The sequence below is a fragment of the Nycticebus coucang genome, chromosome 7 (assembly GCF_027406575.1).
Source record: "Nycticebus coucang isolate mNycCou1 chromosome 7, mNycCou1.pri, whole genome shotgun sequence".
Classification (NCBI taxonomy): Eukaryota; Metazoa; Chordata; class Mammalia; order Primates; family Lorisidae; genus Nycticebus; species Nycticebus coucang.
The window spans coordinates 137,353,410-137,374,532 of NC_069786.1; the positions used below are offsets into that span (position 1 = coordinate 137,353,410).

A 21,123-nucleotide genomic window follows, 5' to 3' on the forward strand; every position below is an offset into this window, starting at 1 on the left:
GGACACCTGGCTGGAGCAGTGACACTTTCATGCTCCTCTCTCTGAGGAGCAGAAATCTATGCTGAGGCGGCACCTGTGGCTCAAAGGAGTAAGGCGCCGGCCCCATATGCCAGAGGTGGTGGGTTCAAACCCAGCCCTGGCCAAAAAAAAAAAACTGGATGATGACAGAAATCTATGCTGAGATCCAGTTTATCAACCTGGCCCTGTGTGGCCAGTCACACACAGACCAGAGCTACTCCATCTGCATCTGTGTGTCCTTCCCTCAGCCTGGGGTGGTACAGACAGAGGCCACATGCAAGTCTGGCCAAGGGATCTGCATTAGTCAGGACACCTGCTGCAGTGAACAGCACCGCGGACCTCCCACTCAGGGGTCCGTGGCCAGGGGGTTGACACCCAGCTCCATCCCACCCCTCTTGACCCATCTGCCATGATCACTGCAGCAGCCACCAGCTCCTCCCAACCCCTTCCAGGGTGCACCTGCATCGTTCCCTCCCACTAGTTGTGACAGTGGGTTCTGTTTTTCTAATACTCAGCAAGAGGAGGTTGGTCAGAATGGCCTCATCTGCCATCACGGGAAGCAGGCCCCATCTGTTTTAAAATTACACATTTAATATAGAAATAAATACCTGGAAATGTAAAATAAAGACAGTTCAGAGTTCTACCACCCAGCAGGAGCCCACAGAGGGCATCTGCACAGTGTCCTCAGTTACCCTGTGCTGGGTATTCCTGTCGCCATGATGGGATCACTTCCAGGGGCCATCTTGTCACCTGTGCCATTTCTGCTCAGCGGTCTGCCTCATGTCCCCTGGGCTTGTCTCCCAGAGCAGAGATGGGTGCTAGACAGGCAGCCAGTTACCCAAACACCTGCCAACAGATGTCGGGCTGCGCCTGGCTCTTGAGGCTTATGACCCTGTTAGACTTCTGTCTTTCTGCACATCCTTAATTGTGTCCTTAAGATCATCCCAAAATGTAGATTTGTTTGAGCAAAGGGCATATGTTGTGTATGGCGTTGAGTGCTCCTGCCAAAGTGCTGTCCCAGCCGTTGCCCCAGGGGCCTAGGCGTACACATTTGTGAAAATTTTATATATAGTAAAAATGCTAGCCAACCTTTAGAGGTCACAAACACTTTTCCCAGTTAGTAACTGCCTTTCTACTTTCACCTGAAATTTGGCTTTACTTTTTTTTTTTTATGTGATTTTTGGCCGGGGCTGCGTTTGAACCGGCCACCTCCGGCATATGGGACCGGCGCCCTACTCCTTGAGCCACAGGTGCCACCTGGCTTTACTTTTTTTTGAGACAGAATCTCATTTGTCACCCTCGGTAGAGTGCCTTGGTGTCATAGCTCACAGCAACCTCAAACTCTTAGGCTGAAGCATTTCTCTTGCCTCAGCTTCCCGAGTAGCTGGGACGCCTTTTTTAGAGACAGGTGTCTCACTGTTGCTCAGGCTGGTCTCAAACCTGTGAGCTCAGGCAGTCCGCCCGCTTCGGCCTCCCGAGTACTGGAACTACAGCTGTGACCCACCGTACCCGGCCAGCCTTGCCTTACAGAATTTAAAATCAATCCTTTTAAAAAATTTTTTATTTTAATTTTTAAATTTTATTGTTATTTCTGTCTGTTTGTTTGAGACAGAGTCTCATCTTGCTCCTGGGGAGAGTGCCATGGCGTCATAGCTCATAGCAACCTCAAACTCCTAGGCTCAGTCTCCCAAGGAGCTGAGACTACAGTCACCCACCACAATGCCTGGCAAGTTTTTCTATCTATAGTAGACAAGTTTTAGCTCTTGCTAAAACTCCTGAGCTCAGACAATCCACCTGCCTCAGCTCCCCAGTAGTGCTGGGATCACAGGACCGAGCCACCACACCTGGCCTTAAAATCTATCCTGATGGGGCTTGTTTATCTCATTCTGGACTGGTATCTGGCACAGAGAAGGCATCTAGCAAAAGCTTATCTAAGAGTGAACTTAGACACTTATTGTCTACAGGGGCTCCTTGACTTAGGATTGGCTACATCCTGATAAGTCCAATGTAAGTTGAAAACATGGTAGATCATAAATGCATTTAATACACCTAACCTATCAAACATCAGAGCCCAGACAAGCCCACCTTAAATGTGCACTTACACATGCCTACAGCTGAGCAAACCACACAGGAGGGGAGAAACCTGCGTCCTTAAGGCAGAATGTGGTCTTCTAGGTCCTTAAGTGCAGCCTCTTGACTGAATCCAAATTTTGCAGAACAGATCCTTTTACTAAAAGGGGTGCAGCAGAGAAAAATGAAGCTTTTCTTGCCTCCTTTGGTGTTTAAAAAAGAAGAAAGTTGGCTGGACACAGCTGGGAAGATGGCTTGAGCCTAGAAGTTTGAGGTTGCTATGAGTTGTGACACTATAGCATTCTGCTCAGGGCGATAGAGTGAGATTCTGTCTGAAAAAAAAGAAAAAGAATCTTGAACTCAGAGGGCCACAGGTTCCCCCAATGAAGCATTGAATGGCTTGTGTAATGGCTTGTGTAACAATGGCTTGTGTAATTGCTATACTGGAAGTGGAGAACAAGGTGGTTGGGCACTCAGAGTTCTACTGGATGGGTGTCACCCAGGGACCATCTGGGGTCAGTTCTATCCATTCTTTCCATGAGGGTTTCCATCCTTCATGGGGCTCAGAAGCTCTTCCCTACGCCAACTTTATATTGGTACCTTTTTTATGGTATCATTTTTCTTTTTTTTTTTTTTGTAGAAACAGAATCTCACTTTACTGCCCTTGGTAGAGTGCCATGGCGTCACACAGCTCACAGCAACCTCCAGCTCTTGGGCTTATGCGATTCTCTTGCCTCAGCCTCCCGAGCAGCTGGGACTACAGGCGCCCGCCACAATGCCCGGCTATTTTTTTGTTGTTGCAGTTTGGGCTGGGCTGGGTTTGAACTCACCACCCTCGGCATATGGGGCCGGCGCCCTACTCACTGAGCCACAGGCACCGCCCTATGGTATCATTTTTTCTCACGTAATCTGCCTAGTATTTGTTGTGATAAATGTTGTTCAATTGAGATATAACATTTTCTCCCCATGAGTCATTTTCCCCATTATTTGTTGACTCCTTCATTTTCTTGCCTTTATCAGGTAACAACCTTCTGGTCACTCTTCCCCAGCATCAGGCCACACTTTCCTGAGTGTGTCCTCTGAGGCAGTCACCATGTAGGTGAAGATTTCCCATCCCTTTTCATCCTCCTTTGGAAAATGTTCTTTGCTATGCTCAAGCATTTAATTCTTCCAAGTAAATTTTCTTGACAAATTCTTCCTAAAAACATCATTGGAATTGCAGTTGAAATTACATTATATTTACATATTCACTTAGGGTAAGACAAACATCTCAACAAGGTTTTGCCCACCTTTTTTTTTTGCCCGGGGCTGGGTTTGAACCCACCACCTCCAGCATATGGGGCCAGCGCCCTACTCCTTTGAGCCACAGGTGCCTCCCTGCCTGCCATTTTTTTTAAGTCTCACTCTGTCACCCTGGGTGGTGTTGCGGCTTCACAGCAATCTCAAACTCCTAGGCACAAGCAATCCTCCTGCTTCAGCCTCCTGAATAGCTGAGACTATAGGCACCTGCCACAATACCTGACTAGTTTTTCTATTTTTAGTAGAGCCAGGGTCTTGCTCTTTCTCAGGCTGGTCTCAAAGTCCTGAGCTCAAGCAATCCTGCCTCAGCCTTCCAGAGTGCTGGGATTGTAGACATGAGCCACCGCTCCCAGCCATTTTCCTTCTGTTTCTATGAGGTATTGTCTGGAATAACATGTTGGATTTTAGCAAAGGTCTTTTTAACAAAAGTGTTTTCAGCATGTAGAGGAAATGGTCACTTTTTTCTCTTTGACTTGTAATAAGATGAATTTTATTCATCAACTTTCTACAGTCACACTCTCCTTGTGTTCCTAGAACCTTGGGACAATCCATGGGACGTGGGATCATGGGACAATTCCTTATATATGTTTTTAGATTGGATTTGGTAAATTTTTTAGTTTTTTCATCTAACCCTTAGAACAAAGGATAGTCTATAAAAGGTTTTGTTAGGTCTATAGACTCTAACCAGATTTTTTTTTTTCTAACCTGGTTTAGAGATGAAATACCCAGGACTCTTTTTAATGATAATAATGCTCAATATTTTCTCCTTTGCTTGATTTTCAGCTAATAGTACTGGACCCCCCGGTAAGTAGATGGTTCCTGTTGGCCCGCAGCTCAGCCCCTGGGTGGCAGCTGCTGCGGCATGGGGACACCAGCGTCCTCTTGTAGCCTCCTCTGTAGAGTCGGTGTAGACATGGGCAGTGTGGATTTTCCAAGCTGTGTCCCCACACTGCTGGCAGTCACCTGTGTCATGCACAGGTTTGGGCTCAGCCAGCTCCTTCCTGGTCAGTGAGTTCTCCATCTCTTCTCCCACTCACAGGTGGAGGAAAGTGAGAGTGAGTGGTCAGCTCCACACTGCTTCACTATCTATGCAGCTCAGAAGACAATCGTGGTGGCAGCCAGGTATGAGCCTTCCATGCCTCCATCCCACACAGGAATGTGATGCTAAGCTCATCAGGAAGCAGCTGCCCTGCAGGGTCTCCCGCATTGTGCTGTGCTCTGCAAGGGTCCCTCGCCCAGCTCTGAAGGGCCCCAGACATCAGAGAGCACTCACCTCCCACCAGGAAATGCCATCAGCTTAGTCATACACAGAGAACAGCATCTCTGGGACAGCGGGCCCTGCGCATGCCCCACTCCTTGCTGAGGCACTGCCCCACCCCATGTCCCTATTCACTCAAGGGATGCCAATGGCACGGGGTGGAGCAGGCACCGACCTTCTCTCCCCCTCTATTGAGGGCCGGTGCCCCAGGCTGCAAGACCCAGCCCCGAGCCTCAGCCCTTGTCCCTACAGCACTCGTCTGGAAAAGGAGAAGTGGATGATTGACTTGAACGCCGCAATCCAAGCAGCCAAGGGCAGTGGCGACGTGTCCCCTGCACTGCCAGGCAGGGCCGCATGTGTCCCCACCCACAGTGAGTTGTGCCTGAGGCCCCAGGAGAACACCACTGTGCTAAGGAAGCTTTCCTGGAAATTGTTTTCCTTGGTGGCCATCACCTTCTCAGCTCCTGAGTACTCCCTCTCCACGGGGAGCATCCCAGGCCATGCCCAGGCAGGTGGAAGGGTCTGTAGACTGCTCTGGTTGCTGGCTGCTGGCCTGGAGGCATGCAGGAGTCCTCCAGCTGTGGCTCTGTGGCCAGCACAGGCCTCCAGGACCCACTGCAAGTAAACATGCTGTCACCTCCCCCAGGGCCCTCTGACCCAGCATCCCTGGAGGAGTCAGAAGAAGGTGCCCAGAGCACTCACAGCTCACTTGAGAGGCAGGGCCAGCACCGGGCCAACACCACTATGCACGTGTGCTGGTACCGGAACACCAGCGTGTCCAGAGCAGACCACAGTGCGGCTGTTGAGGTACAACAAGCTCCCTGTTGTCAGGGCTAGGCCCCAGCACAAGTTCTTGAACTTTCTTAGTAGAGAAAAGTTCAAGAAAAGCAGTGGCTGGCAGCAGCTCTGGGCGGTCTTTACCAACTGTGTGTGTTTGTTTTCTTATGACTCACCAGCTATGGGTGTGGGGGACCCTCGACAGAAGTCACTCAGAAAGCCCCCCTTATCCACTCAAACCCTCTTGACAAAGGCATCTCACCATTGGTCAATGATCTGGTGTCCTCTGCGTGGGACAGATGCCCTCCCGGGCACATCCTAGAGCACTGCCTCCCACACTGAAGCCTCTTACCTCAGGCTCTGCCAAGCTCCTGCCCTCCCCAGGGTGGTCACCTGCCCTTTCAGGACCCCAGGTCCCTAGGTCCCTAGGTCAGCCCAGCAACCTCCACACAGCCTGCCCTGGGCCTGCTGTCTCCCTAAGAGCCAGGGGCTGTCCCAGGCACTGTGACAGGGCTCAGCTCAAGCCTCCCCCATGGTGCATGTATGATGCTATGTGGATGAGGGCCTAGCTGGACATGAGAGCACCACCCTGCCAGCCCTGCCCAAGTGGGCGGCCCATGTTCAGGGATGGGGACCCCCCCAACCCTGTCACTTGACGGAATCTTCCAGACTTGGCTCAATATAGCGTCTTAAGTGTCTTCTCTCCTCTGTCAGGGGTTGGGGTTATGACAGCTGTTGTGTTCAGAGATGAGGAGCTTGGCATTGTTTGCTGAGTGCCTGGGCCCTTACTCTATAGCTCATCAGTGTTGGTACACGGTGTGGGTAAGAAAGCTGCTGGACAGAGAAGGCCTGTACATGGGCATCTGGGGGGGCAAACCTACCCCCGTGAGGATGGGTGGCATCCCGGGTACAGTTAACACAGCTGTGCTTTCGCTCTGACAGAACCAGCTTTCAGGGTATCTGCTGAGAAAGTTCAAGAACAGCAGTGGCTGGCAGAAGCTGTGGGTAGTCTTCACCAACTTCTGTTTGTTCTTCTACAAAACTCACCAGGTATGGGGATGGGGCCTTGCCTGCTCTCCTATGTCCTCTGTACTTTGGTTCCAAAGAGGATGCCCCTACCCTACCCTACTCCTCTGCACATGTGCAGCACCCAGTGTGAAAGGGCAGCAGGCTCCCTCGGTCTATGTCAGCCTGCACTGCCTCTCCCCAGCCTGGCAGCCATGCCCTGTGCTGTCTCACAGGATGACTGCCCCCTGGCCAGCCTCCCGCTGCTGGGCTATAGTGTGAGCTTCCCAAGGGAGGCCGATGGTATCCACAAAGACTACGTCTTCAAACTCCAGTTCAAATCCCACATCTACTTCTTCCGGGCTGAGAGCAAGTACACATTTGAGAGGTAATTTTTCAGTGGGCAGCCCTGACTGCTTCCCTGGTCTGTGCTCCAGGGAACATCAGTTATCTCCTGCTTGTACTCATAGAGGAGGCGGGTCTGGGTCTGGGTCCTGGTAAGACAGGCCAATTAACATACCAGGGTTTTTAACTGACCCTAGTTTGTCCCATTCACCCTTCACCTTCGGTCATTCTTAAGCAACATTCCGCACGAGCCCACTGGACTGATGCCAGAAGCTGCCAACTTCCCACTGAGCCTCCTAGGGGCTCCTGATACTTGGCTTCTCCTCCAGGTGGGTGGAGGTGATTGAGAGGGCCAGCAGTTCGCCAGGAAGGCCCCAGAGCCTGGAGCAGGAGTGCTCACGTCCCTCCTCGGGGCCAGGAGGAATAAAGCTCATCCTGCCCAGAGAGGACACACCACAGAACAGTGGGATGTGAAGCAGCCATATCCTCCTCAAACCAAGCTGAAAAACTGTAGGAGACAGCTGTGTTCCCCGCCCCGTCATCAGGTCTGCTGGGCACTGACAGTGCAGGCGGGCCTCACAGTGACATCTGGGGCTATAGCCCTCTGGGGCACTGAGGAGGGGAAGTAGGTCTCAAGCTTGGTGTTACAGGCCCCTGGCCTAGGACAAAACTGGGGCAGGCGACACCCGCCCGCCCTGCAGTGCTTGCCACTCCTGCCCTCCCCGTCTATAGTCCCAGACCTACAATGGAACCCATTGGCCTATAGGTTGCCACTCAGTGAGTCTGGAGAAGCAGAAGCCTGCGTCCCTGTGTGGCCCCTGGAAGTGTGGGGGCCTCGTATTTATTAGCATCCCCATGTTCCCTCCAGTGGGGAGCTAACATGTGACCCTTTGTTCCCACCTAATTATAAATAAACAGCATCTGCCCACCACCTGCACATTCTTCCCTACCTCCCTGCTCTCCTTGCAGCAGGCCACACAAATGAAAGGGACATTTAGGGGCGGCACCTGTGGCTCAGCGGGTAGGGCGCCGGTCCCATATGCCGGAGGTGCAGGGTTCAAACCCAGCCCCGGCCAAAAAAAAAAAGAAAGGGACATTTAGAACACAGGCTAGACTGTAACACTCTGGGACACAAAGTGGGGACTGCACAGGCCCAGGTTCCCACACAGCCAGGTCTCCAATCCAGATCTTTATTGAAAGCAGCAGGGGCCTATCAACATTCTATGAAAACTAACACCTTAGACTCAGAGTATTCAAGGAAACAAGTTTGCTTTTCTTAAAAAACAGAACATTCTGGGTAACACAAACACTCATGAGCACAGTACTCAATCTGACACCACAAGGCAGAATCTGTGACCACCCTGGGCCAGTACGGAGCCCCGGGAGGATGGTGTCCTGGGGTGGGGTCAGGAGGGCCAGGCTGGGGTGCTCCTCTGGGGCATGCCTTTTGCCCCCGCCTCTGCCTGGGGGGAGGATGCAGAGCTGCCTGACAGTTGTTCTGCCCCTTGGGCCAGTTCCTATGAAATGCTGGAGAAGACGGGGCCACACAGCTGCTGAGGGGTCACATAGTCCTCTGGGCTCTGCTGCTGGGCTGGGAGGGGGAGGGGAAGGTGGCATGTGGAACAGCGGCCACTGGCGTGTGGGGGAGCACACAGCACGCTGCAGGGAGGCGCTGTGACCTGGCACAGGTGGCCTACAGGCTCTGACAAGTCCCTGCAGGTGTGACAACAGTAGAAGGGCCTTCTAAGCCACCGCAGTTCTCACAGAGCTCGGAATGCAAACAGAGGCCCCATCCCCTCTCTGTGGATAGCAGCGCTTCAGCGGGCCGATGTCAGGTGGTTCCTGCCATGTGAAAACCTGCAGAGGAAAGGGCCTCTCACTGCTCTGGCCGTTCTGCCAGGCTCCCAGAGCTTCATGGGCAGCAGCCATGACAAGTTGAACCATGTGGGCCCGCAGGTATCCCCAGATGCTGGTCTCAGGAGCAGCACTGACTGGCTAGGACCTTGTTACACGAGTTACTGCCCAGGGGTGCTGGGATGAGGGCTGTGTGTGCACCAGGACCCACCACCCAGAGTGTGGGGAAAGGGCTTCGGCGCAGCTCTGGGATCCCAGGGGATGCCTGCCAATGCCTCAAGTTGGTGGCAAAGAAAGCACTTGCAGTGCCTGGGCTGGGACCCCAGGTGACTTGTGAGGCCACTGGCCAGACCTCTGCAGTGTGGCAGGAGAGATGGCAGGAAGCCTCACCTCTGCACGCGCTCCACCAGGTGAGCCATCAGTGCATCCGAGATGCCTGGGCAAGCCTCCTCAGCCAAACTGAAGGCATTCTCCAGCTCCTCCAGTGCCCCTGCACCCCCACCACTCTGCCTGTACTTCTCTCTGAGCTGCAAAGAGACACATGCCTGACGGGACAGCCTGCTCCTGGGCTGGGGGCCCCCAGGCCACTGGCCTGTGAACCTAATCCCACCTGCTCATGGGGCCGCAGTGGTCCTGCCACAACCCCCCTAACGCTACCACTCTGCACTCTGGGTCTCAGTCCTCAGGATACCAGGTGGCTGCCTCTCCACTGAGGGTCTCAGAAGCAGATGGACAGGTTCCAGCCACCCCTGTCCACTCACCCCCAGGGCTGACCCACATGGCTCCTGAGCCCATCACCTACCCTGAAGGGCTGTGGCTGGACCAGCAGGCTGCCCAGGACCCAGCCCCAAGTGATTGCCTCCCACTTGGGCCTCCAGGGGGCTTGGATAACTGCTACCACGCTCTCACCAACATTGTCCTCCCTCCCTCCCTGGGCTCTGGATGCTGCCCCTCACAAGGGCACTGAGGCTCCTACCTGGTCTGAGACCCACTGCCCAACCCCAAGTCCAGGGCATGGTGGGTCCTGGCTACTTGGCATTTCTGGGGATGACACTGAATGTCCATCAGGTGACACTAATACAGGATCACATGACAACGAGGGAGTCACCTCCAGGCCACCCTGCCCTAGGACTGACGCCCACATCGAGAACTAAACCTCTTCCTTTCCACGAAAGTGTTACCTAATACATTTTTTACTCAAAAAAAAAAAAAAAAGTCCCAGGAAATTAGTTCTTAGGCAAAGCTAGTTGGACCCCAGAGGACCTCAGCAGGTCTGGGAGCATAAAGTGGTCATGTTAGGGCCGTTCATCCCAGAGGATTCTGATCCCTCCACTCAGAAGTGCTGGCCCACACTTCTCAACCATGACTGGCTGTGAGGGGCTAGCATGTGGGATGGAACCCCATGCTCCCTACTGGCACCTGCTATTAGGCACCTGCCCCTAGGCCCAACTCCGCCTCACCTCTCCAAAGACGGGCCGGACCAGTGTGGACAGGCACTGGGACCTCGGCTGCCTCTTGATGGGCTCCACTGGCTGTAAAGAGAAGCCCAGCTGGTGAGGGGCAGGGAGAGTGGCACGGCAGGTTTCCTGCCCAAGCCCAAGCACAGTTCTAAAACCACCTGGAAGCCTACAACTCCTCACCCATGGCTCCTCACAAAGTCAGCTCTAAACAGGCCCAGCCTACCCCATACATGCTGGGCTCAGGGTCTCCACACCAGGCCCATGCTCAGCGCCACTCTGTGCTTCAGACAACCTACCATGCCCTTCCCAAGCTCCTCATCCAGGCCCCAGACACTGGGTAGACAAAAGTGGGTCCCAGCAAAGGGCCCTGCACCCAGCCCAGCCTGCTGCCTCAGGGGAAGCTGAGACAGGGCTGGTGCACATGGGGCGGTGGTCCCCAGGACTGGACCAGGTACAGACCTTCTGTGAGCCATGCAGGGCTGTCCCCTTGTGCAGCTTGCTGTGTGGACTTGGCCGGATGGTGGGGGGAAATGTCCAGATGGGGCCCTGCTCCCCGTCCTCAGCTTCACCATCTCTGTAGAGGATAACCAGTCACAAGGCCTCAGGAATCCCTCCTCTTTCCTTGCCAGGTACCTCACAGCCCAAGGGTAGGCCCAAGTGCTGGGTGGGCTCTGCCAGGCTGCGAATCCAGGGCACAGTGGGCCCTGCCCAGCACCATGCCTAACACCTTGCACCTCACACCCACTGCCCTGCCTCTGGAGCAGGGGACCCCACCCTTCTCACGTGGCCCAGGGCCCTACATGTCAGAGTCCTCAGAGCTAGACTCCTCGCCATGCCCCTCGGACTTCCAGCGCTTATAGCGGTCGATGAGTTCAGTGAGGAAGGAGGTCTTCTTGGTGTAGCGTGTGATGAACTTGTGCTTCAGAAGCTCTTTGGCCGTGGGCCGCTGTCAGGACAAACACAGTCACCAGGCACAGCCCAGCCGTGCCCTCAGGAGAGCAGACATGGGGAGGGCAGGGGACCATGCCTGGGATTGAGCTGCCCACCCCAAGCTCCCCAAGCCCACACACTGAGCCGATAGCCCTGGGCAAGGCAGGCCTTACGAAGCGGGGGTCCTTGTTGAGGCAGGCCTCCACAAACTCCTTGAAGGGCTTGCTGTGGTGGCCCTCCAGCGTGGGCGGGCTATTCTTAGGGATCAGGAACAGCACACGCATGGGGTGGAGGTCAGAGTTTGGAGGTTCACCCTTGGCTAGCTCAATGGCCGTGATGCCCAGGGACCAGATGTCAGCCTATACCAGACGAAGGGACCGTTTCTGCCCAGCAGCACCCACATCAGCCACAGCCAGCCCCACACCTGCCCACCTGCTGTGCCCACCTTGAAGTCATATGCTGACTGCTTGATGACCTCGGGCGCCATCCAGAAAGGGGTGCCCACGAAGGTGTTCCTTTTGATCTGTGTGTCTGTCAGCTGCCCCGCCACCCCAAAGTCTGCCAGCTTGACGTCACCCTGCTCTGAGAGCAGCACATTGGCAGCTGCTTGACACAGAACAGGCAGGTGTCACCCTCAGCTCACATGGTCCCCACCCTGGGCAGCCCTGCATGCAGGTGCCAGGGTGGTGTCCACCTGGCCTCCTGGGGCATCAGCAGGGCTGTGTCCGGGACCTCAGCTGTCCTTGCCACTCTCAGGTTCTCACCAGAATCCGCAGCCTGAGCCCATGTGGTGCCCTCCCTGCACATGTCTCTTATTACGGACGCAATAGCAGCAGCACCCATGATGGGCCCCGCAGAGACGACACAGGCCTATCAGGACGCCCTTATTCTGCCAGATTCATCCCCTACCCAAAGTAGCAGATGTGGCACACCCTGGGCAAATCCCTCCTTGTGGGCCAGCTCAGCCTGTGTGCACATCAAGGGTCATCAACACTCAGATATAAGACCACAGGTTGAGAGCAACTGGTTTATAACAGAGCCCTTCCTACTCTAGTGCATACCTGATCTCTCCTGTGTATGGAAAATTTAGTTACAAGCAGCATCTTCTGGAAATGGGCAAGATAGAACTCATTTCCAGGTAGCCATGGCCCCCCTCACACCCCCGACACCACCAGCCACTCAGACCTCACACGCTGGGCAGTCCCAAGGTCAGTGGGGCTCAGGACAGAGCAGGACGGGAGCCCCCCACCCGGCAGGACCTTTGATGTCTCGGTGGATCTTGCGTTCCGAATGCAGATAGTCTAGGCCTTTCAGAATCTCCCGCAGGATGGTGGCAATGTAGGTCTCCTCCAGGGGGCCCGGCTTCAGCTGGACAAGAAGGTAGGACAAGAGGGCCTCAGCTATAGCCATCCCCAGGCCTGAGTGCACTGCCTCTCCAACAGGGGTGGGGCTCTGCATGTCTGTGACTACTTCTGAGCTACAAATGCCAGGTCAGCTAGCTCTGGTAAGCGGCACCTTCCCAGCCTGTCTGTGGGCACAGACCCAGCCCACCCCAGGCCAGCACCACCTAAGCAGGACTATGGGTAGCAGTTTGTCTGGTAGATGACTCTTAATTAGCACCCAAGCTGCTGTAACACCAAGAGGTGACCCAAGGGAGCCCTTGACCCTAAGGGTGGTACGTCCTGGAATGTCACCTGACACCCCTCTCCCCAGCAAGGCACCCACTGCCGCAGCCTACACCTCACCAGGTCCAGGGCAGAGCCGCCACCCAGGTACTCCATGATAATCCACAGCTTGGTGCTCTGGGGCCAGAGAGAAACCCATAAGCGCTCAACAACAAGTAAAGGGGGACGTGCTGGAGTGGGAATTGTGGGCCAGTTCCCCCCACCCCACTCCCCAGCAGGGAAGAGTCAGCCAGGGTTCAGGCCACCCAGTAGGCCTGTCCCTGGCAGGAACCCCAAACAGGAAGGGCTCCAGAAGCCATGCCCAGCTCCCCTCCTGCCACACCCCTGCTGTAGACACTTGGTGGACAAACCAAGTGCTCACACCAGGGGCTGAGTCCCCTTTACCAGTACCCCATCAAAAACCAGGCCGGTGACCCTATCTCACAGGACCCTGGGCAGGGGCACAGCCAGGCTGGGCATGGGGCTCCACCTGCACGATCCCCTAGAGTGCTGCCAGCAGTGCCCTCACAGCCATCCCACGGGGCCTGCCCTGGCCACAGGAAGCATCGCAGCCAAATGGATCCTTTCAGCCAACTCAGAGCTGACTGACCCCTACAGACCCTCCTCACACCTGCCTGCCCAATGCTGCTGTTTTCTGGAGGGTCTGCTCCACCAGGAAGTTGAGTCTGTACTGAACTGGCACAGCCTCCTTACCCTTCCTGAGCAGGGACCCCTTGCACCCAGCAGCACGCTGCTGCTCCCTACCATTGCCCAGCCATGGGCCCTCAGGCACATCTCTCTGTCCCTCCAGAGATGAAGGAGAAGGCCTGGCACAGGGCAAGCAGGCCCCCACCTCCCACAGGCACCTTCAGGTAGGAGCCGAAGTAGCGGGTGATATAGGGACTGTCACACTGGCTGAGCACGGTGATCTCTTGCTGAATGTCCTCGATCTCATCCTCAGCCTCCTCCAGATCAATGATCTTGATGGCCACCACCTCCTTGGTGTGGTTGTCGATGCCCTTGTATACCTCACCAAATGAGCCCTTGCCGATGCGGTCGAGCTTGGTGAAGAGCTCCTCAGGGTCCACTCGAGAATGCTGCAGGGGCCGGCAGGACAGAGAGTGGGCGGCACTGGTCAGGATTGGTGCTGGACACTCAATGGCTGTCCTGCTTTTGGGGGGCAGGCCACAAGCAAGGAGGAGCCCAAGGGAGTGCGCTGAACTCTCCTCTGCTTTCTTCCTTTGTCCCTTTCTGCTTAGGACACCTACACTTAATTCTCCATTCGAAAGAGAAAGTTCCCAAACAGTCCAGAGGCCAGGGCTCAGGCTGACACAGCAAACCAGACATAAACCACGAGCCTCAGGTAATAACAAGTGCTGACACTGTCGCATCGGCTGGTAACAACGCACCGCCCCAGTGCAAGACATTATTAAGGGGTTTATACTCCTGGGGGTGAGGGGTATTTAGGAACTTACTTTGCTATAAAACTGACACTGCTCTAAAAAATAGACTATCGGGCGGTGCTTGTGGCTCAAGGAGTAGGGCGCCAGTCCCATATGCCGGAGGTGGCGGGTTCAAACCCAGCCCCGACCAAAAAAAAATAAATAAATAAATAAAATAAAAATAAAAATAAAAAATAGACTATCATAAAACAAACCCAGCACATGTTAGCCAAGTTCTCCTGCAGGCTTGAAAGCCTCATCCTCTCACCCCCAAACCAGTTCTCCTGATGGCCTACTCCCTCACACCAGGACTGGGTTGAAAACTGATGCTTTCTCAGATACAGAAAGCTGTCCCATATGGACCTGTGCTTTTTAGTTTTGTTTTTTTGGGGGGAGACAGAGTCTCACTTTGTCACCCTGGATAGAGTGTCATGGCGTCTTAGCTCACAGCAACCTCAAACTCTTGGGCTCAAGCGATTCTCTTGCCTCAGCCTCCAAAGCAGCTGGGATTACAGACACCCACAACGTCCAGCTATTTTTTTTAGAGACGAGGTCTCACGCTAGCTCAGGCTGGTCTCAAACCTGTGAGGGCTCAGGCAATCCACCCACCTTGGCCTTCCAGAGTGCTAGGACTACAGGCATGAGCCATCAGTGGACCTCAGTTTTAAACAAATAAGGCCTGCAAGTCACTGAGCCTTGATGTGGAAGGTGCCCAAGTCCGGTAGTGGGACAAAGCTCATGGTAGTGGGACAAAGCTCCTCAGGCCTTGACCCACACTCCTAACTTGAGACCAGCCCTCCCAGCACGGCTCCCTTCAGGTACCAGAGGCTGAGATAGTTCCTGGGCTTCTGGCAACACCAGAGCACCTCCCCAGACCACAGCCCATGGGCATCCCCTGCCCACAAGAACACCAGGCCCCGTCCACCAAGCCCCAACCAATCGTGTGCTCAGAAGTACTCAGGTGGTCCACACAGGCCCAAGGTGACAAGAAGGTGGATAGAGTCCACAAACCCTAGGCCCACCCATGGCATGGCTTGTGCAAGGGCTAGGGTGGGAGCCCCACATCCTGTCCAGACACAGGCAGACTTTCTTTTTTCTGGCATATTAACATTTGTTGAGTGCTTGTAATTGAACAAGACATCATTCTTTGTATACGTGCAAACTCAATTCACACACAAATTAAGGAACAGGTACTAGTTTCATCCTATAGGCAGAGTTTTCTTTTCTTTTTTTTTTTTTTTTGAGACAGAGTCTCACTATATCACCCTTGGTAGAGTGCCGTAGCATCACAGCTCACAGCAACCTCAAACTCTTGGGCTTAAGCAATTCTCTTGCCTCAGCCTCCCAAGTAGCTGGGACTACAGGCGACCACCACAATGCTCAGCTATTTTTTTGTTGTTGTAGTTGTCATTGTTGTTTAGCAGACCCGGGCCAAGTTCGAACCAGCCAGCCCCAGTGTACATGGCCAGCGCCCTAACCACTGAGCTATAGACACCAAGACTTTTTTTTTTTTTTGAGACAGAGTCTCACTTGGTCACCCTTGGTAGAGTGCTGTGCTATCACCACAGCTCCTCAAACTCCTGGGCTCAAGCAAATCTTACTGCCTCACCTTCCTGAGTAGCTGGGACTATAGGTGCCTGCCACCACACCTAGCTAGTTTCTCTATTTTTAGTAGAGATGGGGTCCTGCTCTTGCTCAGGCTGGTCTTGAACTCCTGAGCTCAAGCAATCCACCTGCCTTGGCCACCCAGAGTGCTGGGATTACAGGCGTGAGCCACCACAGCTGGGCCCATAGGCAGAGTTTTCTAAGCCCTGCTGGGTCTCACCTGCACCAGGAAGTGTATTCCCCCAAACAGGCTCAGCCTGTGACAGCACCCTGCTGCCAATACAATGTGGCCAGACACAGAAAGGTGAACCCACCCCTCACTGTGCTGCACAAAAGCTGCCCACACTGGTGCCCAACTCTGGCTGGTGCTAAAGGCAAGGCATGTGTGCTCTCACCCTCCTGGAGAGCCCTGAACACTGCCTACAGCCCACACACCCACCTGGGGACACCCACATGCTGGGGCCGCCCAGGTTCACCACAAGCAGAGAGGTCGGGGACAGAGAGTACTGGACACTGATCCTGAGACTGTACCTCAATCTGAAACTGCCAATTAGCTGCTTTCCACAGTGTGTGACCAGGAGAGAGGGACAGCACACAGGCCCAATACCTCGGAACACAAATAGGTGGCTACTGGACCACCTTCTGAGTGCCAGGCCCCGAGTAACAGGGCCTCTGGAGGGGAGGGCCAGGGCACGGGGCAGCTACATAAGGCTGGCCTGGCAAGGCCAGCGGGTATGCAATACCTACACGTACTCTGGCTAAGCTAGCAGAGGCTGGGCCAGTTCAGATAAAGGTGGCAAATCCAGCCAAAAGTGACCCTTCTCACTCACAGAACTGGCAACCCAGTCCCAAAGGCAGTGCCTATAGGGGAGATAGCAGGGGATGGTTGTGATCCCCCAAAACCTATGCCCAAGGTAGAGGGACTTGGCCAATGGAAGTGGACTGCCACCAAGGTACTTCAGGTCACACTAGCCCAGACCACACACTGTAAAGGGTCAATACCACATAGCTAGTTGTCCTCAGGCTGGGCAGGAGCACAGACACAGAGAACAGCACAGACACAGAGCAAACCCCCACCTGAAGGGACAGCTGACCCACAGCACACTCTGAGCACGAGCTCGCCAGCCCACAGGCCAAGACTGACAAGCAAATGGCATTATGACGTCACCATCTTGCCACAGAGAGCGCCTTCTCCACTTTCAGGGAGGACCAGCGGCCCCCTGCCTACTCCCAGATGAAGACTAATCAGCAGCCCTCTCTGCCCACTCTCCTGTATCAAGCCCAGCAGTGCCACATCCATTCCTGCCATTTACTCAGCCCATCAACACTCATCTGGGGGCCTGGGACAGCACTGCCCCCTGCCAGGAGACCTCAGGCTTCCTTCAGCCTCAGCCCCGAGAGACACCTCAAAAGGGCCCACCTTGGTGACACCAGCCTGCTTGGTGCCCTGAGCTCACATCTTCCTGTCACACAGTCCGCTGCCTTCTAAGGTGGCCTAAGAGTGGGCCTGGGGTAGGCCAAGGCCAGCAGTAGCACCCAGCACACCCATCCCTCCGACTCTCAGGGGTCCCCTTCCCATGACGTGCTTGCATGGCGTGCTCTCCACTGGGTCCCAAGGGATACCCTCCTGCAGACACTCAGACCTCCACCGCCTCAGAGCACAACACAGCAGACCCTATGCCAGTCTGGGCTTAGCAGGCAGGGTGGGCCCCCCAAACCCCATGCTCTTTGGGTGCCCACCACATGGGTCAGCCTGGGCAGACACAGTTTGGCAGAAACCCTCCTTGGTGTGATCCTCACCCTACGATGACCTCGCAAGGACAAAGACCTCATAAGCCCCACATTGGTGAAGAAAAGTGGCTTTCTAGTCCGGGGCTCCTTGGACTCCTCTTTGGGACAGCAGAGGTGGTTTGGATGACAGTAGTGGTGGTGGTTCTACAAATCAGCCCTTTGACTGCCAAGGGTCCTCTGCATTGCTAGTGTGTCTGCAAAACCAGAGCAGTGACCAAGTGCACTCAGTCAAGACTATGGCAGCTGAGTGCCGAAGTGGTGCTCTAGTTCCTCACAGCCCTCCAGGGCCAGGCAGCTGGACAGGAGGAGGGGAGAAATCTCTGGCAGGAGCACAGGATGTGGGGGCACCCACCTTGTCCCATAAAGGGGCTGCCCCACAGGGTCACAGGACACCATGGCCACCACCTCAGGAGTAAGCAGCCCACTAGGTTTTGTTTTTTTTTTTTTCTTTTTTTGTAGAGACAGAGTCTCACTTTTTCATCCTCACTAGAGTGCCAAGCGTCACAGCTCACAGCAACCTCCAACTCCTGGGCTTGGGTGATTCTCTTGCCTCAGCCTCCAGAGTAGCTGAGACTACAGGCACCGGCCACAATGCCCAGCTATTTTTTTGTTGTTGCAGTTGGGCCGGGGCTGAGTTTGAACCCACCATCCTAGGTATATGGGGCCTACCCACTGAGCCACAGGCACCACCCCCCACTAGATTTTGAGAGTTGAGCCTTTCATGTCCAGGCTGGACAAAGGGATAGGACAGAGGGCATGTCCTACCACTGGGGTCCCTCCTCCAGTGTTCTTGCACTCCCTCTGAGTCTGACCAGACGAAAACCATTAGCGTATGGTGACAGGGCAGCTCAGAGTTCCAGTTTCTTTTCTTTTTTTTTTTTAAGAGACAGAGTCTCACTTTATGGCCCTTGGTAGAGTGCCGTGGCATCACACAGCTCACAGCAACCTCCAGCTCCTGGGCTTAAGCGATTCTCTTGCCTCAGCCTCCCGAGTAGCTGGGACTACAGGTGCCCGCCATAGCACCCGGCTATTTTTTTGTTGCAGTTTGGCCGGGGCTGGGTTTGAACCCGCCACCCGCGGCATATGGGGCCAGCGCCCTACTCACTGAGCCACAGGCGCCACCCAGAGTTCCAGTTTCTTATCCTGTGACCTTCGGGAGCTATTCATGCGGTTCTCCCAGCACCTTTGTCATATAATTCACCCCCAAGTGTCAAAAACGAGTAAAAAATCTGTCAGCTTAATTTGGTATCAGTCAGCAAGCCCCAGTCCCCATGGGCGATCATGGATCCCCGAGAAAATTCTGCCCCGCAGCTGCAGTGGTGTTTCGGCTCCTAGGCTGGTCTGGCTTCCCTCCCCTAGGAAGCACTGATTCCAGTTCCCACCCCTCCACACACTCAGCTCTCCAGAATTCAGACCCCCCCAGAGAGCAGCGAGGGCCCCACGGTCAGATGAGCTCAACACCTGGGCCAGTTCACCTAAAGCAAAACTGAACAATTAGGATGCAGGAAAGCTTGGGGCCGGAGAGCTTCCTCTGCTTCACCATCCCCATGTCTCCTCCCCACCTTTTCCTGCACAGCCCCAACCCCACTCCAGGCCAACGGGCCAACTGCAGTGGGTGCTTCCAAGTGGGCCGGTGACGTTCGAGACCAGACACTTCCAGGTGGCTTTCCTGTGGCCTTTTACAACATCCAAGTGACCAAAAAAGAATAACTGAAACCTTCCAGGTATACCTCCTGGCCTGCCTCAGACAGGCTCTATACGGAGCAGCACTCCTGCATTCGGCTGAGCAAACGCTTCTCTCTCAGGTTCTCACCTCCCTGCCTGTCACCGGCCCTGGCTGCCTGCATAGCTGACCTTCGCCATCCCTTCGACGCTAAGAACCAGCTGCCCCCAAGGGATTCAGCCCGCCGACTCCGAAGCAGCATCCCGTTCCCGAGACACCTTTGGCGCCCTCGCACGCAGGAAACCACCCCCCGGGCACGAGGCGAAGGCGACCGAGTCTGCCCCGCGCCCGGCGAACACCTGCTCCCGCGTCGCCCTTCCCGCCCGCTGCCCCACACCCGTGGGACGACTCCCAGAAGGCGCCGAGGAAACAAAACGGACTGCCCGGGCTCGGGTTCGGGCTCCCGCAGGCAGCCTCACCTGGCCGGCGAATCCCCGCAGGTGAGCCATGGCCGCGCGGCGATCGCACCATCCGTCCGCAGCCCCAGGAGGCCCCGCGGTCTGGCGGGAGGCTCGGAACCGGCTCGCTGCCCCTCGCTCACGTCAGTCCACTGTGTGGGACGGCAGGCCCGCTCGCCGCCGCGTTCGGTCATCTGGGACCGAGCTCCGGGGCGGCCGACGGGAGGCCCCGGGGCGACCCCCACCGCGCCCGCCGCCCTCGCCAGCCCGGGCCCTTCCCCAACCGCCCCAGGCGCGCCCACCTCCGGGGGGGCTCCATCCCGGCCTCCCCCGGCCCGCTCCGCAGCGCCCGCGAAGGCTCCCACCCGCAGCCTCCGTTCGCCCGGGTAAGGCCGGGCCTTCCAGCCCGCGGAGCGGCGGCGGCGAAGGCGGGCGCGGCGTCGTGGCTGGCGCGCGGCTCTCTGGGACACGGAGTCCCGCCCGGCCGCGCAGCTGGCGCTGGACTACAATTCCCAGCAGACCGCGCGGCCGACGGGATCGTGACACGCATGCGCGCCTCGAGCCTCGCTGAAACGCGGAGTCCCGCTCCCGGACTGCGCCTCCCGGCAGGCTACGCGACGCGATGGTTGTGGCCTCGGCCCCAAGTTCAGCCTTCCTCTAAGGCTTGTCGTCTAAGCACGCCGTTCCCCGTTTCTGCGCTGGGACCCACCCCGGGTCACACGTGCGGGCCATCAGGCCTTGGAGAAGCCCCGGCGCGGCCCCGGGTTCACGGTTGTGCCGCACACCTCGGCTAGGACTCAGGACGTCCCGTCACTGACTCCCAGGTCACTGGCCTCGGGGAGGGACGCCTTGTGTGCCTGCCTCCCCGCGGGAGGCCTGGTCCTAGCGATGCTGGGTCACTGCCCCATGCTCCACGGGCTCCCTACCTGAGGAAACTTGTTCCTCCTACACTGCGTCCACCCCTACAGGCCCTCAGTGTCTGTAATGGCCCAGCAGTGATGACCACCCCGACCCCCCACTCTCCTAGTCCCGCATGAGTTTAATTTGGTCCTTCCACGGTCTTACCCAGAATAATCAGCGCTAGGTCCTCAGCTTCTGGGCAGTAGCTTGTGTTCTTCTAACGTCTGCAAGAAGTGAGCTACTTTAGAGAGCGGATGGTGTCCAGCCCATTCTGAAAATCAAAATACAAAGTGATTAGAGAAGGTCAGCCATAACAGAATTTCAGAAGCTTGCAAAGAAAAGGCACGGTGGCTCAGGCCTGTAATCTTAGCACTCTGGGCGGCTGAGGCAGGTGAATTCCTTGAGCTCAGGAGTTCAAGTGAGGCCAGCCTGAGCAAGAGCCAGACCCCGTCTCTACTAAAGATAGAAAAACTAGCGGGGTTTTGGGGCTGGTGCCTGTAGTCCCAGCTACTCGAGAGGCTGAGGCAGGAGGATCACTTGGGTCCAGAAGTTTGAGGTTGTCATGAACTATGACCCCAGGGTAC

General features: G+C 55.6%; 2 protein-coding genes across 12 annotated transcripts in view; one reads left to right on the plus strand and one right to left on the minus strand.

The window, feature by feature from the left end:
- The window catches only part of FARP2 (FERM, ARH/RhoGEF and pleckstrin domain protein 2), a 141,216-nt gene extending 133,524 nt beyond the window's left edge, over positions 1–7,692 (plus strand). For 6 of the 10 annotated variants that reach the window (XM_053597221.1, XM_053597220.1, XM_053597224.1 and 3 more), the window contains 7 exons: positions 4,171–4,191; positions 4,427–4,509; positions 4,898–5,016; positions 5,292–5,452; positions 6,365–6,472; positions 6,664–6,815; positions 7,102–7,692. In XM_053597221.1, the coding sequence (XP_053453196.1) occupies positions 4,171–4,191; positions 4,427–4,509; positions 4,898–5,016; positions 5,292–5,452; positions 6,365–6,472; positions 6,664–6,815; positions 7,102–7,246 (789 nt within the window). In that variant the 3' untranslated portion in view covers positions 7,247–7,692. Of the gene's footprint in view, positions 1–4,170; positions 4,192–4,426; positions 4,510–4,897; positions 5,017–5,291; positions 5,453–6,136; positions 6,245–6,364; positions 6,474–6,632; positions 6,816–7,101 lie in introns of those variants that run through there. The other 4 variants (XM_053597223.1, XM_053597225.1, XR_008381222.1 and 1 more) reach the window with 3 other exon arrangements.
- A 256-nt stretch (positions 7,693–7,948) lies between these two features.
- On the minus strand, positions 7,949–20,297 carry STK25 (serine/threonine kinase 25). Of its 2 annotated transcripts, none has more exons than XM_053597243.1 (12): positions 20,005–20,297; positions 19,661–19,791; positions 13,547–13,777; positions 12,762–12,818; positions 12,276–12,384; positions 11,462–11,619; positions 11,190–11,375; positions 10,887–11,032; positions 10,546–10,660; positions 10,087–10,158; positions 9,017–9,153; positions 7,949–8,629 (listed from the first exon to the last, which is right to left on the minus strand). In XM_053597243.1, exons 2-12 carry the CDS (start codon positions 19,688–19,690, stop codon positions 8,590–8,592), a joined length of 1,281 nt encoding a protein of 426 aa, XP_053453218.1. In that variant the 5' UTR covers positions 19,691–19,791; positions 20,005–20,297; the 3' UTR covers positions 7,949–8,589. The 2 variants fall into 2 exon arrangements, with proteins under 2 accessions (XP_053453218.1, XP_053453217.1); XM_053597242.1 differs by having other exon boundaries at positions 19,942–20,297.
- Positions 20,298–21,123: the final 826 nt, after the last annotated feature.

Coding starts and splice junctions, on each gene's coding strand:
- STK25 (XM_053597243.1), bottom strand. CDS start 19,690: ATGGCTCACCTGCGGGGATTCGCCGGCCAG. Junction 12,385..12,761: donor GCGGCTCTGCCCTGGACCTG/GTGAGGTGTAGG, acceptor CTTCTTGTCCAG/CTGAAGCCGGGCCCCCTGGA. Junction 10,159..10,545: donor CCCTGCATGGCTCACAGAAG/GTCTGTACCTGG, acceptor TTCTCTTTACAG/CCAGTGGAGCCCATCAAGAG.